Here is a 22,632-nt window from a genome sequence, read left to right on the forward strand (position 1 = left end):
AATAGAAGGGGAACTTACCCGCTCCCCGGGAGAGAGGACACTGTGCTCCTCAGTGGACAAAAAACCCCCCCAAAATCCCAATAATTGGATGGAGGAGGGGATGAGGAACAGCCCCAGAGAGGGAATTGGGGACCCCCAGGGTGAGGGGAGGAAGGAGCCTCAGTGCTGCCCGGGTGCATCAGCTGTTTTGGGGATGGAGAAGGGGATGAGGAGCAGCCCTGGGAGAGAATTGGGGTCCCCAGGAGGGGTGAGGGGAGGAAGGAGCCTCAGCACTGCCCAGGTGCATCAGCTGAAGGTTTTTATTGTCAGTGAGTCTGTGGCAGCACAACGAGGCCGCAGGTACAGCCCGACCGCGCCGCTCCAGCCCTGCTCACCAGGAGGCCGAATATCACCAATTAATACGGAATTAATAATAATAATAATAATTAAAAAAAAGGTTGGTTTTGTTTTTTGTTGTTTTTTTTTTTTTTTTTTTTTTTGTGAATAAACCACTGCAGAATTAATTCAGGTCACTCAGAGTTAGTGAGACCCAAAGCTGCCCTGGCCTCCCCCGCCGAGGGGGTCGGGGAGCGGCAAAGGTGAATCTCATTTAATAAAATCAAAGAAAATCCCAAGAACGGGTTTTACACACCCTGAAAGACAAAGTTTTCTTCCACCAGGATCCGATGGCAGCGATTTGAATTCCAACCACACCAGTAAGTGCACTTAGTTTGACCTTGGGGTCACATTGCAGCCTCCCTGTCCCCATCCCAGTGGAAAAATCCCTCCCCGGGGCAGGTTTGGTGCTTTTCCTCCAGGTTTTCTGCATTTTCCCTCTCTCCCCCCCCCCCCCAAACCCAATAAAGCAGCGAGCGGGTCCGGGCACTTCCCACCCCCACCCAAAGCCAGCATCCCTCGGGATGGGTTTAACCAAATTGCAGAGAAATTCTCCCAAAACTCGAGGAACCAGCAGTGAAATGTCGCCTCCTGCCTTCCCCCCTGTGCCATGGGGCATCCCTGCTCCCAGAGCTCCCGGCACAGCTGGAGGATATTCCCAACCCCAAAATAAAGCTGCTGCTCTGATTTGGGGAAAAATGAACATGGGAAACTGGAACTTAAACCCAAGTGCCCACACAACAGTCAAAGGTTTGGTTTTAAACCATCTCGGCTCAAAATCCGGGGTGAAACAAGCAGGGGCAGAGCCTGTGGCACATCCCTGTCCCGGGGGTAAAGTCCATTGGAATTCCTGCAGTTTGAGGGAAAAGCTGCCCTCTCTGGCCTTTGTTCCAAGGCCAGAGGAGCCAGAGGGAGCAGGAGTGACCCCCCAGGAGCACCGACTCTGTCCCACAGCTTCAGGGATTTCATAAAACCAGGGGAAACGACTTAAACCTGGAGTCAAACCACCCCTGGGGCGTTTGAAATTCGGATTTGAAAATTCGTGGGCAAAGGAGTGTTGTTGGGTGGATTCAAAGTGTTGGGATGCCACTTGGAAAGGTCTTAATCTGGGGGGGTTAGGTGTAGGAAAGGCCTTAATTCAAGGGGGTTTTAGGTCTAGGTTAACAGTTGTAGGGCCCAGCGTAAGGCGTCGGGTGAGCCCCGAGCTCAGCACCCTTCCAGCTCCTCCACCCCATCCCCTATCCCTTCTCCCAGGAAGGGCCACAGGCAGGAGCAGCTCGGGAGAGGGAGCTTGCATAGTTTGGTGCCTTCAGGAAAACCCAACCCCAAAATAAAACCAAGGGAATGTTGTAAAGCTCGGGCTGACGGATAGAACTCCTGTTTTATTTCCATGTGATGGGAAGCGCTGCACCTCGCTCTGTGCAGGACTGGGGCCGGTTTGGGAGCTGCAGTTACCAAAAAACCCAAGGAATTCTGTGCAAACATCGCAGTGCTAAAGTGAATCCCACCCTGGGAGCTGGCGGGGGGGGGGGTGTGAGGGGGAGGCCGGGATGGGGCTGGGAATGCCGTGGGACATTAGTCACGGGAGGATTTTACCTTATTGTTCCGCTTTTTAGCCCTGTTATCAAAAATATGGATTAATTCCGCAGCCTAAAGGTCAGTTGGTGGCTCAGCACAACGGAGCCGAGTTAATCGGGATCAGAGGTAGTACAGAGTAGCTGTGCTCAAGTACAGAGTTATGAGACCCCCTCGGATTGATCCCCCCCTGCCCTGGGGGGATCTGCCCCACGCCGGCGGGAATTCCTGGCAGGAGACTCCGACCTTCGGTTCTCCCGCGGGCTGGGGCTTCCACACGGGAAAATAAAGCTCCAACCCCTGGAGCGCTGGGAGCTCCCCCTGCCCCAGGAAGTGTTTAAAAAGAGCATTTTAAAACCAGAGCTGAGCCCGTCAGGGGCGGGGGAAGAGCCCGTGGGGGAGGGCAGAGCCCGAGCCCGCCCTCCCAGCGCTCGGAGCCATCCCGGGGCCGGGCAGGGGGAGTCGAACCCACCCCACCCCACCAGCGTCCAACTCCGACCGTCGCTCAGTACCAGCAAGAAGAAATACAGAATAAAACCAGTGTTAAAAAACTCCATTAAAAGGTTTGTGACGCTCCAACTGGGGCGTTTTCGCTCCGTCCCGGGCGGTCGGGGGGCGACGGGAAGGACCCGGCGGGGGCTGCCCCCCCTCACCCTCCCCCCCCCAGCTCCCAAAGCTTTGGTCTGGTTTATTGAGTTTTTGAGGAATTCTCCCCCCTCACCCTGTGCTCCGAGCCGAGCAGCCCCCGCTGTCCCAAGCCATCCCTGGGAATCCTCCTCCTCCCTCGCAGGGGCTCCGGGAAAGCGAGGGCTGGTTGTCCCCTGCCCTCTCCCTCCTGCAGCCCCCTCCATCCCACCAGCCCAATCCCACGATCGCCCGCTCCCGGGAAGGGGGGGCGGGGGGTGTATAAAACCATAATGGATCTATATTATTGCATTCCCCGTGTTCCAGGGGTCCCAGATCCGCACGGGGGTGGGGGGAGCGTCAGAACCTGTGCACCAGCGCCTCCCGCTCCCGGCGCCGCAGCTCCTCCTTGTAACAGCAGGAACAGAAATTCCCAGTCTCCGGGTGTCCGTAAAAGCTGCAGTTGGGCTGTTTGCACTTGGTCTGCTGGATGCTGTAGAGGGCTCGGCTCCTCGTTTTATCCGCTGTTCCCCCCTTGTCCTGCTCCAGGAATTCCCGGCAGCCGTTGCTGGGGGGGGGGAGGCAGCCGGAGCCCTCACACTCCGGAGGGAAGGGGGGCTGGATGTCCATGTCCATGGGGGAGAACCTGCCCGGGTGGGCAGGGCCAGGGGGGCCGGGCCGGGCCTGGTGGTGCCGGGGCAAGGTGGCATAGGGGGGGAGGCTCCCGCAGGGCCCCCCCGCCAGCTGCCTCCGGCCCTCGGGGCACCCGGGGGGGTGCGGCCCCTCGGCGCTGCCCACGGAGGGCCTGGGGAAGGTGAAAACGCCGGAATAGCCCGCGGGAAAAGCGGCTATTTTAGCGCCCAGGGCCTGCTCCAGGGGCTGGGAGGGGTAGGCGGGGGGCAGCTGGGGGAACACGGGGCCTGGCATCACCTCCTCGCCCCGGTGGGCGCCCGCGTCCCCCTCCGGCTTCTTGGCCGGGGCAGCGCTGCCCAGCGCCTTCTTCTCCGCCTCCTTCTGCCTCTGCTCGGCCAGGAAGCGCTCCTCGGCGTCCAGGAGGTACCTCTGGATCATCTCCTCCTGGAACTGGTGCCGGGTGCTGGTCTTGAGGTGGCCGGCGAAGATGAACTTGCGCTCGCCCTGCATGGCCGCGCGCAGGATGCTCAGGCTCAGCCGCACGTCGCTGCTGTACTTGGAGGGATCCGGCGCCTTCTCCGGGGCCGCTTTCCCCGGGCACGCCTTCTCCGTGGGAGCTGCCAAGTCTCCTGGGGAACATTCCTCTTTGCTGCCTTTCCGTGCCTTCAGGGACCCTTTCTTCTTCTTCTCCAGGGTGTCTCCCTGCCCGTTGCTCAGGCCGCCCTTCACGGCCTTGCTGTGCATCAAGCCCCCCATGTTCTTTTTTAGCTTGCTGCCCAGAGTCTTCCCGAAGCTTCCCAGCTTGTTGGCCACCGAGTCTGCCCGTTTCTTATCCTTTTCCTTCTCCTTTTCCCGCTCTTTCTTTGGTTTCTCCCTGTCCTTGCCTGCCCTCACGCCCCCGTTGCTGGCAGAGCTGCTGCACACCGACTCCTTGTCCGACTCGCCCGACTCTGCCGCTGAACGAGCGTCGTCCCCTGCAGAGGCCGTGGGGGATTCCGGCTGGGCCAGAGGTGCCTGGGGAAGAAGGAAAGCCAAATATCAAACTCTAGGAATTCCTCTGGTAAGGATTTTCACGCAGAATGTCAAGCAAAGGAGGTGATGTTGCTTGGAGCACGGAGGGGACGACGTTCAGACACCGAGCGATGCTGCCCTGCACACCCACAGATATCCCCGTGGCACCTTTCCAAGCTGGGATATTCTGGGACTTTATGATTTTGTTCTATGATTTGATGACTCTATTCTGGGGTTCTGTAACATCTCCACTGGCTCGAGGTTTCAGGGGCAAAGCCAGTGAAGAGGGGGGAAGATACCTGGTCCCAGTCTCGAGGTGGCTGTAAACCAACAGCTCCTGTTTGTTTGGAGCATGGAGTGTCCCCTTCCCTGCCCTGAGGGGAAGGGAACACTCTTCACACCAGCCAGGGCTTCTGGGTGGTGTGAAGAGTGAAAACAGGCATGGAAAGCTCTGAGAAAGAGGTGCCCACCCACCAAACCGAGTCACTTCCCCACTCAGAGCAGAACCAGCTGCAAATCCGGCAGGCAGAGCCCCCCAGGTGAGGCCCCACACCAGCTGCCCTGCGGAGAGGAGGGGTAAATAATTCACAGGTAAAGAAGATCCCCCTGGTCCCTTTACCTGCGTGTCACAAGGCAACGTGATCCACCTCACACTCATGTAGCTGTGCAGCAGGTGCAGCTTGGCCTCCAGCGACAGCGTCACACTGGTGTCACCACGGGGGGGGAGGGAAACACAAGTTAGGGCCCAGTTTCCAATTCCCACCTGGGTTTCCCCTGTATTTACGTTATTCCCTGTGTTTTTGCAGCTTTCCAAACAGTGGAACACCAGAGGGAGAAATCAGATTCTCATATGTTGGAATTAAAACGCTTCTTCCGCCTCAGCAACAGCAAATGCTGGGACCAAACCATGGTGAGACCTGCCCAAAGTCCAACCCGAGCCAGGTAGGGTCTGGTGGCTACCACTCTCCCCTCTCCAGGGGCCCACAGCACAGGGATTTGGTGGGGAATGGAAAAATACACCTTTTTTTGTGGAAATATGATGGAAGATCCTCCACTGCTACACCCAGCCCGGAGCTCCAGGACCTGGGGCACCACCTCTTTACCGTGTGGGAATGGAGCTCAGGAGATGTCACAGCCCCACCCAAAACATACCAAAGTGAAGGAGAATGAAGGAAAAGCTGCTCCATCCCCAAGAGCAGTGTCATCCCCTAAGCCCAACCTCTGTCCAGCACAAGAAATCCCAGCTGGGGTCAGGGCTGACCCCTCCAGCCCTGACCACTCTGCTCTGTGGATCACCTGGATCCCCTGTGGATCCCCACCCTGGATCTCCTGTGGATCACCAACCCAGATTCCCTATGGATCTCCATCCTGGATCCCCTGTGGATCACCGACCCAGATTCCCTATGGATCTCCACCCTGGATCCCCTGTGGATCACCGACCCAGATTCCCTATGGATCTCCACCCTGGATCCCCTGTGGATCACCAACCCAGATTCCCTATGGATCTCCACCCTGGATCCCCTGTGGATCACCAACCCAGATTCCCTATGGATCTCCACCCTGGATCCCCTGTGGATCACCAACCCAGATTCCCTATGGATCTCCACCCTGGATCCCCAGTGGATCACCAACCCAGATTCCCTATGGATCTCCACCCTGGATCCCCTGTGGATCACCAACCCAGATTCCCTATGGATCTCCACCCTGGATCCCCTGTGGATCACCAACCCAGATTCCCTATGGATCTCCACCCTGGATCCCCTGTAGATCACCAACCTGGCCAGTTTGACGTTGTCACTGTCGTCCTTCCCCCACTGCCACTCCTTCCCAGGATCCACAGCGAAGTGCACCGGGAGCAGCTTGTGCTCGGAGTCTGTCAGAGGGATCACGGCTGCCCCGGGACAGAAACACCACGTTTACAGCCCAAAAGGACAAATATCCCACACTCACAGCCCACCTTTCTGATGGGAACAGCATCACAGCAAATCCCAGTGACTGCCAGTGCCTGGGATCATGGAATTGTCGGAGCATCATGGAAAGGTTTGGGGTGGAAGGACCTTAAAGCTCATCCAGTCCCACCCCCTGCCACAGGCAGGGATGCCTTCCACTAGCCCAGGTTGCTCCAAGCCCTGTCCAACCTGGCCTTGGACACCTCCAGGGATGGGGCAGCCACAGCTTCTCTGGGAAACCTGTGCCAGGGTCTCAACACCCTCCCAGGGAGGAATTTCTTCCCAATATCCCATCTAACCCTGCCCTTTGTCAGTGGGAAGCCACTGCCCCTTGTCCAGTCACTCCATGTCCTTGTCCCAAGTCCCTCTTCAGCTCCTGGAGGCCCTTTAGGCACTGGAAGGGCTCCCAGGTCAGGACACTGTTGTTTTCCTGGGCTGCTGGTGCATGTTGCTGGGTCCTGCCCAGCTTTTCCCCCCCAGCACCCCCAAATCCTCCTCCATGGGACTCCTTCAGTGCTTTTTTCACCTGGATCTCATCCCTTACCTTGATCCTTTGTGTTTTCCTTCTGCTCCATGGAGACCAGGGCAGAAAAATGGGCTTGGTCATAAGCCAGAACCAATGGAGACCGGTGGCATTTGTTGGCTGGGACTTCCAGGGGCAGATAGATCCCTCCAAAGGGAATTGGGGCAAATGCTGGGAAAAAACCAAGATGGTTAGTTCTGATCACAGGTTCAAGAATTGAGAGTTGTTTGTGCCACAACTGCTCCAGAACGAGCCGTTCGCTTCAGTTGAGGTCTCAGCTGCAATTATCCATCATCTCAAGGGACATTAAACAAAACCACAACCCAAACCAGACATTTATTTTACATCAGGAGGGTGGAAAGTGCAGAATGAAATGGCATTTTCTATAAAAAACCCCTCTTCACTCCCCCACAAGACAAACTTTGCCCATGGAGTGATGGAAAATGATTGACCTTCTCTGACAGGGAACTGAAGGTGATGGTGGAAAATCCACCATGCAGGGAACAGAATTTCCCATCTCTACATGTGTGTGGGGGGCAAGTGAGGTAGAAAAAAGAAAAATCTTCATGGGGATGCTCTTAAAGCAGCAGAAACAGGGCTGGGAGCTGAGCTGGGCCCTGGCTCTTCCAGGGGTTCACCTGCAGCAGGTGAACGTTCCCCGTGTGCTGCTCCCGACACCAGACCCGGCCTCAGGGGCAAAGAGCCCTTGTGAAAACATGGGATTGAGAGGAAAGGTGGACCCTGAGCACAGACAGGTCAGAGAGGCTTTGGGAAGAGAGGGCAGGTCTCACCTTCGCCCCCTGAGTCCCGCAGCATCGTGTCTGCCACCACCACGATGGGTCTCTTCAGCACGTGGGCCAGGACGAAGACGTGGAACTCCTCCAGGCTCTCGTACACTGGCTCTTCTGAGCTCTCCACCCTTGGGGAAGAAGAATTTCACCCTCTGGATATTCAATCATTGTTTTGTAACACCAGGAGGAGGTTTTGGAGGCAGCCACGAAGAGGTGGACTGACAGCACTAAAGGTTGATCTCAGCGCTAATTTGGGGTTTTAGATGTGGATCCCTAAAATGTCCTGCTCCAAAGCAAGGGTTTGTGCCCAGGAAACGCCCAGCTGCTGCCTGGCACTGCTGGGAGTCCCTTATCTAAGGGGCCTCCCAGGTAGGAGCTGCCAGGACGGCTGCAGCAATGAAGTGCCCTTGAAACAGAGCAAGAGGCAGAAACTCTCAGCTCTGGGTTATTCCCTCATTTCAGAGCCAGCAACACGAGGAAACACAAGGAAAATGTGCATTCCCTGTTCAGTCCATGTGCTGCCCCACAGAAGAGGCCGTGCAGCACCGAAATCCTTTCCTCAGATGCTCCGTGGGCCTCGTGCTTCCTCGTGACCCTTCCTTTTCCCCCCGAAACCCCAACGAGCCGGCCCAACGCGGCCCCCCAGCCCTGCCCCCTGCCCTGGGGCAGCACCCCGAGCTGTGCCCTGAGGGAGGACATTCCCTGTTTCTCCCCTGGCTGTGTTGTTGCCTCTGGGCACTCACGCACCCGCCGCAGCCGCCGCCGTTGGTGCCGTAGTGCACGCGGGGCTCGCTGGACGCCAACTTGATCAGCTCGTTCCACTCCTTCTGCCACTCCTCCTCCGTGTACACCAGCCCAGACTGAAAAAACAGCAAACAGAACCCAAAATCCTCCAAGGAAATCTCTCCCCAGTCGCTCCAGCGCTGGTTTATACCCACGGCACAACTTTTCTCTAAGGATTTATGCAAAAATAATCAACGTGTTCTGCACCACACCCCTGAAAGTGGGGCACGGCCCCGGCTGGCACAGCCCTGAGGGCACCTCCATCCCACCAGGCTTTAGCTACAGCATATGTTGGTTTGGTCCAATGGCACAAATGTCTAAAGCCTGCTCCAAGGGTTGGATTCAGGAAATCCACCTTTCCTCAAGGCAGCAGCTTGGGAGGGACCTTAAAGCTCATCCCTTTCATGGCACGGACACCTCCCCCTAGTCCAGGTTGCTCCAAGCACCGTCCAACCCGGCCTTGAACACTTCCAGGGATGGAACACTTGAACATTTCCCTGGGCAATCTGTGCTAGGGCCTCACCACCCTCACAGGGAAGAAGTTCTCCCCAGTACTACTTCAAACTTCCCCTGTTTTAATTTAAACCCGTTCCCCTGCCTGTCACTCGTCCCAAGCCCCTCTCAGCTCTGACTGCAGGACACACCTCACCGGGGGCACCACCAGGGAGCTGCCCAAAATTCCACACCTGACAGGAAAGCGCCTCCCAAACCCACGGGGTGTTTTCCCAGGACTTTCTCCTTGGCAAAGAGGGCCCAAACCGACGCTCAGTGGGCTCCCACCTCCTTGTTCTGCTGCGTCTGCTGCCAGCGCCACCTCCGCCTCAGCGCCTCCCGCTCCGCTCCCTTGTCCATCAGGGTGTAGAGGGATTTCCGCAGCATGAGATCCCGGTCGTGGAAGCCCCACATTCCTGCAGGGGGAAGGATGGAGAGGAGGATCAGGAGGGGCTGGTATCACACCCTCCAACCCGCTGATGTCCCACAGCCCGTGCAGATGTGCTGGGTGAGGGGTGACTCCGTTATCCCACGTTTCCTGCAGGATTCTGGGGAAACTCGCCAGACAGACAGGGAGAGGGATCTGAGGAGCACACAAGCTGCTGGCAGCCCCTTCCCTTCAACCCATCCTGCTCCCATAGAGCCTGAGCCCCACGACTGCTCATGCACTGACACCGCTGAGGCCTGGAGGGGCAGCAGCATCCCCGTTTCCCACGGGAATAGATGGGAGATGCTGGGTCCTGCTCCCACCTGGGCTCTGCCCCTGGGGCCAGTTGGTTGTTTCCCCATGGATTAAGCCCAGCCTTACCCAGGGAGGCGGCGTGGAGAAGGCAGTTCCCATCACCGGTGGTGGCCAAGGGCAGCAGCCGCTGGCAACTGGGATCCACTGTCACCCACCAGTTCAGGCGCCCTGGGAAATGTGGGAGAGCATGAAACCACAGCACAGCACAGCACTGGGGGGCACTGGGGGGCTCAATCCCTCCAAAACCACCAATGAGGACAAAAACCAGCTGAACAAGCTGGGGAGCAGGGACAGACCCGTCCCAGGGCTGGGGAGCAGGGACAGACCCGTCCCAGGGCAGGGGAACAGGGACAGACCCGTCCCAGGGCAGGGGAACAGGGACAGACCCGTCCCAGGGCTGGGGAGCAGGGACAGACCCGTCCCAGGGCTGGGGAACAGGGACAGACCCGTCCCAGGGCTGGGGAGCAGGGACAGACCCGTCCCAGGGCAGGGGAACAGGGACAGACCCGTCCCAGGGCTGGGGAGCAGGGACAGACCTGTCCCAGGGCTGGGGAACAGGGACAGACCCGTCCCAGGGCTGGGGAACAGGGACAGACCCGTCCCAGGGCTGGGGAACAGGGACAGACCCGTCCCAGGGCTGGGGAGCAGGGACAGACCCGTCCCAGGGCTGGGGAGCAGGGACAGACCCGTCCCAGGGCTGGGGAGCAGGGACAGACCCGTCCCAGGGCTGGGGAACAGGGACAGACCCGTCCCAGGGCTGGGGAACAGGGACAGACCCGTCCCAGGGCTGGGGGGAAGAGTCAAGACATTGATAAAGCAACAAAAAGGGGAGGTTGGAGCTGTAAAACTTCCAGGGGACGCCAGGAAAGGGCCTGAACAGGGTCACCCAAATCAGAATTAAACAGGAACAGGAGACAGGACTTCCACCCAGACCAGTTCTCCTCTGCTTGTTTCTCCCCCATCTCTCTTATTTCCCTCCCCAAAAAGCCCATCAGGCTGAAAATGCCTCCTGAAGCACCCGGCACAAACAGCTTGTCCAGGGAAAACCAGCATTTTTCTGCCTCTTGGAACCAAATCCCTCCAGTTTTGACCCTCTCACAGCCTGGTTTTCCCTGCTCACTGGTTTTCAGGCAGAACACTGTGGGATTTCTGCTGATCCCAGCAGCTTTCCTGCTACAAACACAAACTGACGGCGCTTTGTGCCCTTTAAACCGCGAGTTTTGGGTCATTGTGGTGATTTGACTCGAGAGCAGCTAAAAATAGAAGGTAGGAAAAAATGCCCAGCGAGCCCAGTGTGGCTGGAGGCTCAGCCTGGAGGTCCAGCCCTTCCTGAGGGAGCAAAGTGGGGCTGGATCAGGACTCTGAACCCCCCAGGCTGTGTCTCACCCTGCCCTGCCCTCGACACCCCTCCTTGGCTGCCTCGTTCCCCAGTAGTTTTTGGATCCCGTGCAACAGGCAGGTTTTTGGCTGGAAAAGGCTGTTCAGGCTTCCAGCAAGTTGTATTTAAATTGCTCCTGCAGGAAACCAGCCCTTTCCCAGCGTTTCCAAGGAGCCTCTCCCTCCTCCTGAGCCCAGTCCCTGCCAGAGATCCCGACATGCAGACACGGGGTTGCTGGAAATGGTTTGCACAGCCTCAGGGAGGAGCTAAGCGCAGAAAACCGGGGTTTAAACACCCCTAGACACGGGAAAACACAACCCCACGAGCCCGGTGTGATGCAGGTGGGTCGTTCCTGTCCCCTGCGCCGGGAGAGGGACCCTCTGGAGCTGGAAGTGTTCCACACCGAGCCCGGGGACAATGGAAAAGCCGGCTGTTCCCTCCACACAGCTCCTGGCACGGCCGAGTCGGGAGCCTGGGCCAAGTGGCCCAGGGCCAGGGGAGCGAAGGCGGCGCCTCACAGCAGCTGCCCCCCCCCCCGAAACGCTGCCGAGGGACCCCTTTGATCCACTTCCCCCCCGTTCCTGGAGCATCTGATGCCCCTTTCCGTGGAGCTGGGAGTCTCGGTTGGCACTTTGGAGGTTGTGCAACCTCTGGCTGGGTGCCATCCCAGGGGACACACCTTGGGGAGGTATTTCTGGGCCCGAGTGTTTGTAGCCACTCTGGTTATGCAAGAGAAGTCGTCTCCAAAGGAACCGCAGCCCAACCCTGCGCTCCCGATGTTTTGCTCCCGTCGAGGCGGCGGAAAGGCCAAGAGGCCGCGCAGAAGGATTGAAAACAACACATTTCTCTGCGTGTGGTTCTTAGGAAACACCCCTGAGAGCTCTGCAGGGAAGACAACTGGATTCAGGAGCACGAGGGGTCTTTCCCAGAGCGGCGGTGGCAGATCTGCACGCTGGGAAAATCCATCAGCATCCAGAGGCTCCCTCTGCATCCAGCACAGCCCTGCGGGGTCCAGTGTCACCCCACAGAACACCAGATCAGGACCTGCACCCAAAGGTGTGTTTGGGGAAATCCCATCGTTTCTTCCAGCAGGAGCCACCCGAACAGGTCACGGCAGTGGGGAGGAACCGGCAGCTCCTCCCCAGCCTGAAATGAGAATTGTCTCATCCAAAACCCAAATGGCTCCCCTAAGGCTACTGGGAATCCACTCTCATGGATCACTGGGTGATCACATGAGGGAGTGTCCCAGGGATGTGCCACGACTGAACCCACTCTGCAGCTTCCCAACACAGGGCAAGGCCTGATCCACGAGGGTTTGTGCCAAAGGACACCAAGGCTACGGCGAGGGCTGAGGTTTCAGCTCTACCAAGACCTTTCCACACCACTCTGAGCATGTTCAAGGCATTCCCAGAGGATCCCGTTGCAATTTACAGCCACTTTGGAAGCACCTACTCTGCCACAGTGGTGTAATGGGATCTCTGGATGCACAGGGACAGGATCTGAACATTTATTGGGCTATAAAACATTTCCTTAATCCCCTAAGGACGGCTCGTGCTAAATTAATAACGGGAGTCTCCTTAGATCGCAGCACCACGCTCAAAACCCTACTTGGAATCCAGCTTGGAATATTTCATAGCTGCATTACAGCCCTTTGTTACAGACAAACACTCGTTTATAACAACCCACAGAGTCTCCCAAAGGCGTCTTCTGAAACTCTAAATTCCTCCCCATTAACGGTGTCCCAGCACGTCTGGAAGTGCCCCCAGCCCACGGATGGAGCACCCAGCCACCCCCAGCCCCCTCACCCCCTTCGTGCTGGGACACAGGAACCCAAGCCCCCTGAGCCTGCTGGGATGGGATCCGGGGTTTATCTGCACCAGCCCCGGCGGCTGCGCCGGTGCCGTGTAACGGGATCGCTGGGATCAAGTGCTCATTCCCAAAACATGAGAATATTTGTTACAGCAACACCTGAGCAGGAGAGGGAGAGGTTGGGCACTCCAAGTGTCTGTTATCCCAGAGGAAAACACGGTTTCCAGGGTGTGCAGCAGCCACAGGAACAACTGGGGGTGCAGACCCTCCCGAGACCCCTCCTGTGTCCTGGTGCCAGGGATGGGGTTTTTCCCTGCCAACACGGAGGTCTCTCCCATTCCCCAGCTCAACCTTATTTACAGATCCCCTGGGAGCTGTAAATCTAAATTCAGGAGACCGATGGAAAGCAAATCCATGTGCCCTGGCAGGGGCTTCCTCCCCAGGCACACAGTGAACCAGTGGGTGCTGGAGCAGCAGCATCGACCTTGTGTCCAAAATCAATCCTGGATTTGTCAGCAGGATGAGCTGCTGTCTGTATTACACAGGAATTCCCTTTTCCCTGTCTCTCTGTGGGGTGGCTGGATGGAGCAGGGCACTGGAATGCTCCAGGAGTGAGACAATGCCAGTTTTTGGGTGTCCCCACTCATCTGTGCGTGGTGACAACAGCCCTGGGCTATTTACACTCGGTGTCCCTGGGCAAAGGGGGTAGCTCCTCCTCAGCCCTTGCACCAGGCCATAAAAAGGATGGAATGACTCCCTGCTGGATATGCATCCGTGTGACACCCTGGGGTGTTCCCAAGGGTCCCACTGCCAAACTGTTTATGGCACATGCCACCAGCACAGAGCCAGCACTCACCAGCCTGCTCCAGTGCCACCAGCATGGACTGCTCGATGAGATCCCGCTCGATGAAGCTGCGGAATTCCTCGGAGTACACAGTGAGGTCGGGCAGCTGGAAGGTGCAGATGGGCATCTCCAGCAGGTGCTCGCCGCCGCCGCCGTTGCTGGAGACGTGGGAACGCGCCAGGGACACGATGGTGGAGCTGGCGTGGGAGATGCCTCGGGACAGGCGCTTCTCTGGGGGGAGGGAAGAGGAAACCCACCTGAGCAGGGCAAAAGGAAGCCACCACAGGTCTGGTGGCGCAGGAGGAGGTTTGAGGGACCCCCTGGCTGCGGGACACTGACCTTGCACGACGTCATCCTGGCGCTGCAGGGGCGGCCGCCCCGGCCGTGCCGCCTCCCGCGGCTCCGGGGGTCGGGCACCGCGGCCCTCGTTGAAGGAAGGCGGCAAATTCCCGGCGTGCACCTGCCGGAGCTGCTCGAAGTCGCTCAGCGCCGCGCTCAGGTCCCAGTTCTTGCCTGCACGGGAAGGGATTGGACTGGTCACCCTCGCAGAACACGGAAAACCGGGCAGGTCCTAAACATCCCGCTGGAAACCGAGCGCGGGGTGGGGAGGCCCTGGCACAGCCTGCCCAGGGAAGCTGTGGATGGACCATCCCTGGAGGTGTTCAAGGCTTGGAGCAACCTGGTCTCGTGGGAGAGAATGAATTCTGTTCATTCTCTCATGAACAGGATGAGCCAACCCACTCCAGGGTTCCACGATCCACCAGACCTGTCGCTGCCACCAGACAGTTGACACGTGGAGGGAACTCAAAGCACAGACGGAAAAACACGACTTAAATCGTTCACCTCGCCCTCAAACTTCACTTTATGCATCTATTTATCTGACTGCTTCACTAATACCACCCAAAAAAGGAAAATCCTTGTGTTTTCCCTCATTCCCACCCCTGCAGCTGTCAGCTCCTCCGAGGCTGCCAGAGGAACAGCAGCGTCACCAAAACGAGCTGGAAGTGCCATTGTCAAAATAAATCAACTCCTGCAGCAAGCGGGAACCTGGGGAGGGGGGAGGTTGGACAGAAAATCCACTCAACCTTTCCCATCACAAACCAAAATATTCCCTCTGACAGACAGGATCCGACGTGAGGCCGAGTGACCCAAACCCAGGAACCAGAACTCAGACACGCCCAAACCCCGAATTCCACCAGGGCGACGCTGGGCTCCCGAAATTCCAGGGGTGAAGCTCTGAAACCTGCCAATATTGAGAGTTTAAAGAGGAAAAATAAAGCTACGGATTGATGCTGCCAGTGCCGAGCTAAGGTGGAGAAAATTGCCTAAAGACCTGGATTCTGGCACCGATTTCAGGGCTTTGAACTCCTTCCTGCCAGGAATCCCAGCTGGGAGCAGGTGCTGCTGCAGCAGCTGCTCCTGGGTTCAAGCAACAGCAAAAATGAGCTGAATGGCATAAACTAGGGATGATGGGAAAAAACTCAGGCAGGGGGGCCTGCAGCTCTAATTCCAGCTGGGATAATTCTGCACACACAGTGTCTGTGTCCCCCAGCATTCCCAGGATTGACTCACTCCCTCTGGCCAACGTGAACCCAAAGGCAACGCCCACGAGCACCTTCACAGCCCCAAAACTGAGCTGGGATCCTTCCTCCTGCACCCTTCCCACCGTTGGGAGCACAGGGAGAAAGGGATCACCTGCAGCACCCACTGAACACGATCACAATGATCCCTCCCTTCAGGAGGCAGTGCCACTGGAAAGAACCATAATCCCAAAGTTTTTGAAGGCACTGCTGCTAAAATGGAAAAAACATCTTCATTTTTTTAAGATATCGCTGACATAAAGGAGAAAATCCTTAATTTTTTCAAGGCACTGCTGACAGAAAGAAAAAAAAACCCTTCAGTTTTGCTGCTCGTGGCGGCACACGGAGAGGATGGAGGAAGGGAATCCACCCTCCTGGTTGCTGCCCTTTCCTTCCCAACGTTTGCAATCCATCACCCAAGGGATGTGTAAGGAGAAACCGAGGCAGAGCGTCCCCAGGGCAGGATTTTCCTATCCCAGCCCTGCAGCTCCAGCCCCCAGCTCCGGGCCCTCTTCCCGACCCCTTTTTTCCTCCCCATCAGCCGTCCCTGGCTCTTCCCCAGTTATTCCCAGCTTTCCTACCTTCGAGGAGGTCTCTGGCCAGCCCCGGCTCTGCCCCCGTTGAGCGAACAAAATCCGACAGGACGATGTCCATAGCCGAGGCCGTGGCTCATGGAGCCGCGCACGGACGGGGTCGGCGGCGCCGGATCGGCTCCTCGGCATCAATCTGGGAACGACACCAACAGCGCCCATGGATCGTGTGGTGGAGGATAAAACGAGGAGCCAGGCCATAAACCTCCCCCCTAGAATTAACTGTGCCCCAGGACTGCCGGTTCATTCACTGGGAACTGGGAGAACAACGCCCATTTCGCTGCAACGGCTCCGCCAGCGACGGGAATCTCCTTGGAAAATTCAGGAACTAAACCCAGTTCTCATCTCAAAGGTGGTGGAGCTTTTCTTTCCGCGTTAGGGATAAGGAGCTGGGAGTAAATGATATAAGAAATGAATGTTTGGGAGCAGTGAGAAAGCAGGAAGTTCCTCTTGGACATTTACAGGGAGCAAATCCCTGCCCCATCCCGCTCTGAGCTGCGTGCCAGGGAAAGAGAAGCAAGGCCAAAATGCTGGAATTAGGAGATGTGTCCTAAGGAAAACAAATCTTAAAAATTCCCTTCCAGACAAAAAAATGAAACTCAAACAAAAAAAACCACCCCAACTGCTCTTGCAGGGAAAATAAATGCCCAGACAGAGCTGCTTCCCAATCCAGAGCTCCTCCCCAACCCAGAGCTCCTTCCCAGGCTCCTTCCCAATCCAGAGCTCCTTCCCAGGCTCCTTCCCAATCCAGAGCTCCTTCCCAGAAGGCAGCAAACCCAAAGATCTATTCTGTAGCTTTGGATTTTGGCAGTTTCTGAGCCTGGGGAAGGCGTGTGCTCCTGTCATGCCTCCGAATCCTGATTTTCCACATTCCTCGGGGCAGAGGGGGAAAGGGAAAGGGAGACAGGCAAAGTGCTCCACCGGATTTGGGGCTCTGCAGTTCAAGGTTGGGATAAAAATTCTGCCATCAAGGAACAGAACTGCCAGGAAAAGAATTCACCCCAAACCAAAAATTTGGAAGAAGAGGGAAAAAGAATTGGGAAGGCTGGGAGAGGGAGGTGCTGGTGTATTGGGAACAAAAGAGGAAATTTCAGGATCATGTAGAATACAAACAAACCTGGTTGTTTTCCAGGTGCCTGGGAAAAAGAAGTCTCTTTTACAGGATTATCCCTAAAGATGAATAAAATTTCCTGGAGCATGGAAAATATCTCTTTTCAGGAAGCACAAAACACCCCAGTGTCTCTTTCCAAGATTATCCCTGAAGATGGGTGAAATTCCCTAAGGGCACCCAGCTCCCCAAGAGCAGCCGTTAAACATCCAGGTTTTAACCTGGAATTTCCTGGCTTTGCTGGGGAAACACCATTCCCACTCTCTCACAGTGGTGTCATCACCAGCTTCCTGGCCCCAGAAAAACTCCTCCGTTTTCCTCCTCCACCACTGGAGTGATTCCAGAGCTGTGATCCCGGAGCTGCGATCCCGGAGCCGCGATCCCGGAGCTGCGATCCCGGAGCCGCGTCGGAAGGAGCGACGCCAAAGCCCAGAGCGTTCCGGGAGCGGGATTTGGCAGCAACTCCTGCTCTCGCCCCACCAATTTAGGCAACGTCCTTAATTAGGAGCCGCGCGTTTGGATCCCGTAATCTCTGGCAGGAGCCGCGGGAACAGCGAGCGGCTCCGGGACGGAACTGCTGCGGTAACAGGTCAAACTTCCCGCGGGCGGGTTTGGAATCCGAAGGAAAATGGAAACTCGGGCGGAGGTTTGGGGAGGGAATGAGCAGCACAGCCCGCCCCCCTCATCCACGGCATTCCGAACTCCCGCGCGCACAGAAACGCCAGGGAAAACAGAGGGAAAACTCCGGGTCCGACGAGGCGGCGATGGACTGTGGGAGATTTATCAGGGATCGGGCGGAGAAACGGCCCCACCCCAGTGTTAGTGATTATTTCCTTTCCCTGTGGAAGGGAAGCGCCCTCTCCTCTTCCCTCCTTTTGGAGCAGGTTGGAAATACAAGCCCAGACAGGAAATCCAAGCCCCAGGAGATGCACAACTTCAAATCCATCCCCCAGCAAGGGAACACGCGCCCAGCAGACCCCGAAGTCCCCGGGATGGATCCCGGCTGGATGGAATCCAGAGTGAGCATTCCTGGCACATTCCAACCAGAAAGATGGGGAAAAGGTGCATTTAGGACTAAGGCCGGTTGCTCCCGCGATCCCGGTGATCCCGGCAGTTCTCTGCAGGACAAACCAGCGGGATTTTTAGCAAATTTTAACAAATATCCCCCCACACCTCCCCAGAGCCTGAGCACAGCGATGCTCCCGACGGATCAGCCACCCCAGAGTCACCCCTGGCTCAGACCAGAAGGAGCCAGAGCCTCACCCCAACTATTCCATGGTCACACACCCACAGGAACAGAGGGAGAGCCTCATCCCAATGTTCCAATGGACCCTCCTGGCACCAGCACCGACCTCCAGCCTTCCAGGTGGTGGGAAAAGCTGGGTTCAGTCAATCCCTGCAGCCTGCAAACCCTTCCCTATAGGAATTCAGACCTTTAACACTGAACATCCATCTAAAACAAGGGGAAAGTCATAAAACCCCCCAGAGCTGCCACTCCCTCAAGGCCTCTTCCAGAGCAGCTCCAAGTGCCAGGTCTGGGAAGGGACTCAGCAGGAGCATCCCAGAGCATCCCAGCCCTGCAGGGGCAGGACCACACTCCCTGCCCAGATGCCATCAGGGGAATTAGGAGATTGAGGGAGGAATTCCAGAGGACACAAGGTCCAAGAGCTCAATGTCCCTCAGCTCCACCGTGGGGGGAAATAAACCACCAAAAACACTGAGCTGAAGCATTTCACCGGAACCAACTGCAGAGCAGCAAAACCGGATCCATTGGAAGTTCCAGGATCTGGATTTATGGGGCTTTAGTTCCCTCATTTTGTCAGGTTTCCATCGTGCTGAACATCTGCTGCAGAAACAGAAAATAAATGTCTTTGTAAGGGTCAAATCCCAGCTCCAGGTCAGCCACAACCAGCGGCTCCAGGGTGTTTATAAAGGTACTTCCAGAAATATTTTAGGAGCAGCAAACTCTGACGTCTCTCCCCCGGATCTGCCACGTGATGTTTTGCAGGAACCGAGTCGGGAGCCAGGACTCCACTCCCAGGGCTCTGCTCCCTGCCCGGCCCCTCTGCCACACCCTGGCCCCGTGGGGACACAGGGACCCCCAGGCTGGACCCCCAGAGCCCTCGGGGACCTGCAGGTGAGGCAGGAGCTGCCCAAATCCACGGGAGGTTTGATCCTGCCAGACCCATCCCGATGTTTTTGCTCCCAGCACTGGGAAGCTGCAGGAGCAGAGCGGCCAGTGGACATGTATGGAACCCGCAAACCCAAATCCCCCAAATCCCTGGAATTTGGCAGCGCTCAGGGCTAAGGAGGGGGACACTGGGGACACCTGCAGCACCCCTGGCTCCAGGGAAAGGCCCATGGAAGGACCCACAGGTGGGACGGAGGAGCAGCCCCAACCTGAGCCTTAACAGAGCAGGGATGAGGAAAATGAGCTTCTCCCATGGCTCAGCTCCAAGCAAGCAGGTCCTGAAGGTCCTGGAGGAGGTTCCTGGCTTCCTCCTGCTCCCCAGGATGGTGGGAGCTGCCTCCATCCCATCCCACACCCCGGCCCTGGCCCGGCAGGTTACCTAACGCCGCCAGAACAGCCGCGCCGGGATTAGCGGGACCGCGCTGAACCCAACCTGACCTGACACCTGTGCTGTGCTCACTAAGCTCCCACCAGGGGCTGCATGGACACAGACCACGCAGCTCCCACCTCATCCAGGGTGGGAATCAACCTGGCTCATCATCATCATCATCATCATTGCCACCATCACAGAACCTCCATCAGCAAAGCCCAAAGCCCAGTTATTTCCGATAAATCCGACGGTGCAGGACACCCCACGAGCTCCCCAGCTCCCTCAGCCTGAAGGAAGGGTGCTGTGGGTGCAGGAGGAAGTCTGAGAGGGGAAAAACAGGGATATTTGGGACACAGATGGGGCAGGCAGCTACGGCCAGGCCGGATGTGGCACTGTGGTCACACCTCCTGGTACGAGCAGCTCTCCAGGGAGATTCACCATTCCAGGAACCACAGGGTCAGGAGCCTCCAGCAGAGTTCTGGCACAGCCCAAAAGGACAGCACATGATCCCTGCAAGCAGAGCTTTTCCAGCTGGGAAAAAGGGTTCCTAAAACCACATTGGTGCTTCAGGAGTCAGGGCAGGCTGAGAAAGTCACAGTGAGAGTTACAGAAGTTGTCCAGCTTTTATAAAGCTTCAGTGCTCCAAATAACGGCTTTATCCTGTTTTCCAGAGCTCCAACAGCTTCCCAGTGCTCCAGACACAATCGGGCTCCTCCCAACACCCAGATCATCCTGAGCTTAGGGCTGAGGAACCCACTGGAATGACACCTCCAAGAAGGATAAAAGCTGAAAAAGTCTCCAACACAAATGCAGCAGCTTTGCCAAATCCAGGCTCCGCCCCATCATCATCATCATCCCTCCTAGTTATCAATTCCTCTGCTCCCAGGAATGACAGGGATTCTCTAAGGACCCGCTCTGAAGCACTGACAATAAACTTGGTCCTCTCGGCAGCTGCACTGAGGAAATTCCCTTTGAGCCAAATTCTCCTTAAACCAGGCCGTAACTATTTCCAGCCCAATCCCTGGATCTCCAGGAGCACCAGGCCTGGCACACTCTGTCCTTCCCCCTGTCCCAGGGGATGCTCCAAACGGCCCCTCCACAATCGAGGCCACGGCAGCCTTATCTCCCATTCCGTGTTTCCTCCCCGGAGCCTTTCGATCCAGGGCTCTTCCCGCCGGGAAAATCCACTTTTCAGTCCTTTCCAGGGATGGGTTTAGGGTGTAACTCGGTGCTGTGGGAGCCGAGGCACCTGTTGAGGGCGGGAGCATCTCCCAGCGCTCCCCCCCGAGAGCGGAGCCGCATCCCGGCACCGAGCGGCACAGATTTACCGCAAACGCTCCAGCAGAAAACCGAACCGACCGAAATTAAGGCACCAGGAAGAGGAGAGTCTCGAACTGCAAGTAATTCGGGCACACGGCTCCTCTTTCCATCCCCCTGCCGCCCTCTATCCCGGCGAGATTCGGACACTCACACAAGGGTCTCACCCCTCGGCAGTTCCCGGGGGCGACTCCCGGGGCTTCGGAGCAGAGTTTCCCTCGAGCAGCTCCTCGCCCACGGGGACAACGCGGAGCCGCGCGAGGAGCTCCCCGGATTCCTCCTGGATCGGGACCGGCAAACTCCGCGCTTGTCCCCGAGCTCGCGTCCCGCTGCCGAAGGAGCCGAGCGCGGCCCCGGCGGCCGCTCACGGATCTCCAGCACTCGGGAAGGGACCCCCACCCCGGGCGCGACCCCCCGGCCCGGCCCTGGATATCCCGGCGGCACCGGGAAAACAAGCAATGATTTGGCCCCGAATCCCCGGGCCCGGGGCAACGTCACCGCCCGGCCCCGGGGGGGGGCACTCGGGGTCGCCCCCTCCCCGGTGGAGCCCCAACGGCGGGGGGTGAAGCCCCGGGGGGCTCCGCACCGGGAGCGGGCGGGGGGCGGCCCCGGCCCGGCCGTGGGCGGTTGGAGTTGGGGGGGGGGGGGAAACCCGGGCTGAGGCGGGACTCGAACCCTGGGGCCGACCCCGCACTCCGGCACCGACCCCCGCACCCCGAGCCGCCCCCCCGGGCCCGGCCTCCGAGGCCGCGCCGTGACCCCGCGGGCGCCGCCGCCGCCTCCCCCCCCCCCCCCCCGCCATCCCAAGGCCCGGCCCCGACAAAACTTTCCGGACGCCGCGCCGGCCCCGCCGTTACCTGCGCGCGGCTCCATGGCCGGCCCGGCCCGCAGCGGAGCGGCCCCCGGGCCCTCCCGCCGCCGCCGCCGCCGCCGCCGCCGCCGCCGAGGCCGCTCTCGGGGCGGGGGGGGACGGGCGGGGGGGGGGAAGGAACGGAACGCGCCGCCCGGAACGCGCCGCCGCCCCCGTTCCCGCCCGGAACGCTTTGGCCGGCGCACGCGGGCCGCCGCCGGGACTGGGCCAATGGCGGCGCAGCACCAGCCTTCGGCCCCGCCCACCCCCGCGGCGGCACCGCGCATGCGCGGGGGCGGGGAAGGGCAGAACGCCCCCTGGCGGCGGGGCGGGGGCCGGAGACCCCCCCCCCCCCGACCCCCCGAGACTCCCCCGGGACCCCCTTGTGGGGTCCGAGACCCTGGTGAGGGCCGTGAGACCCCTTGACACCCCCGCTGTGGGGTCTGTGACTCTGGTGAGGGGCTGCACCCCCTGTGCGGGGTCTGTAACCCCTGTGAGGGGCCTCGAACCCCCTGTATTTGGTCTGTAACACCCGGAGTGGGGCCCGAGGCCCCCGTGTGGGACCTGAACCCTCCCGTGTGCGATCTGTGCCCTCCCTCCCCTTTCTGGGGGCTTGTGTGGGGCCAGAACCCCCACCCTGGGCTGAGCCCCCGACCCCAGAGGCCAAGGGGGCTGGCACCCACTCCCCTGAGCCTTATTCCCACCAGGAATGTCTTTCCCTGCCATGGAAAGCCACTGCCACCCCCGCTTTCTCCGACAGCGTGTCTCCCAGCTGAGTTCCCGGCGTTCCCTATGCCAAGGACCTGGAATTCCCTGCACCAAGGGCCTGGCATTCCCTGAGCCAAAGGCCTGGAATTCCCTGCACCAAGGACCTGGAATTCCCTGCACCAAGGGTCTGGAATTCCCTGTGCCAAGGACCTGGAATTCCCTGCACCAAGGGTCTGGAATTCCCTGTGCCAAGAGCCCAGCATTCCCTGTGCCGAGGGCCTGGAATTCCCTGTGCCAAGAGCCCAGCATTCCCTGTGCCGAGGGCCCGGAATTCCCTGTGCCAAGGGCCTGAATTCCCTGTGCTGAGGGCCTGGAATTCCCTGTGCCGT

At 58.4% G+C, this 22,632-nt stretch overlaps 2 protein-coding genes across 3 annotated transcripts; both read right to left on the reverse strand.

The window, feature by feature from the left end:
* Positions 1-285: 285 nt before the first annotated feature.
* On the reverse strand, positions 286-1,688 carry LOC116799855. 2 transcript variants are annotated; one of them, XM_032713304.1, is made up of 3 exons: positions 1,521-1,688; positions 1,330-1,490; positions 286-1,296 (listed from the first exon to the last, which is right to left on the reverse strand). In XM_032713304.1, the coding sequence occupies exons 1-3, from the start codon at positions 1,670-1,672 to the stop codon at positions 599-601; spliced, it is 1,011 nt and encodes a 336-aa protein (XP_032569195.1). In that variant the 5' UTR covers positions 1,673-1,688; the 3' UTR covers positions 286-598. The 2 variants fall into 2 exon arrangements, with proteins under 2 accessions (XP_032569195.1, XP_032569194.1); XM_032713303.1 differs by having other exon boundaries at positions 286-1,490.
* On the reverse strand, positions 474-21,606 carry OTUD7B (OTU deubiquitinase 7B). Its single transcript, XM_032713214.1, has 12 exons — positions 21,543-21,606; positions 15,691-15,835; positions 13,869-14,042; positions 13,542-13,760; positions 9,565-9,666; positions 9,045-9,172; positions 8,229-8,341; positions 7,482-7,609; positions 6,712-6,861; positions 5,995-6,109; positions 4,838-4,922; positions 474-4,221 (listed from the first exon to the last, which is right to left on the reverse strand). Exons 2-12 carry the CDS (start codon positions 15,761-15,763, stop codon positions 2,935-2,937), a joined length of 2,574 nt encoding a protein of 857 aa, XP_032569105.1. The 5' UTR covers positions 15,764-15,835; positions 21,543-21,606; the 3' UTR covers positions 474-2,934.
* Positions 21,607-22,632: the final 1,026 nt, after the last annotated feature.

The sequence above is a fragment of the Chiroxiphia lanceolata genome, chromosome 29 (assembly GCF_009829145.1).
Source record: "Chiroxiphia lanceolata isolate bChiLan1 chromosome 29, bChiLan1.pri, whole genome shotgun sequence".
NCBI lineage: Eukaryota > Metazoa > Chordata > Aves > Passeriformes > Pipridae > Chiroxiphia > Chiroxiphia lanceolata.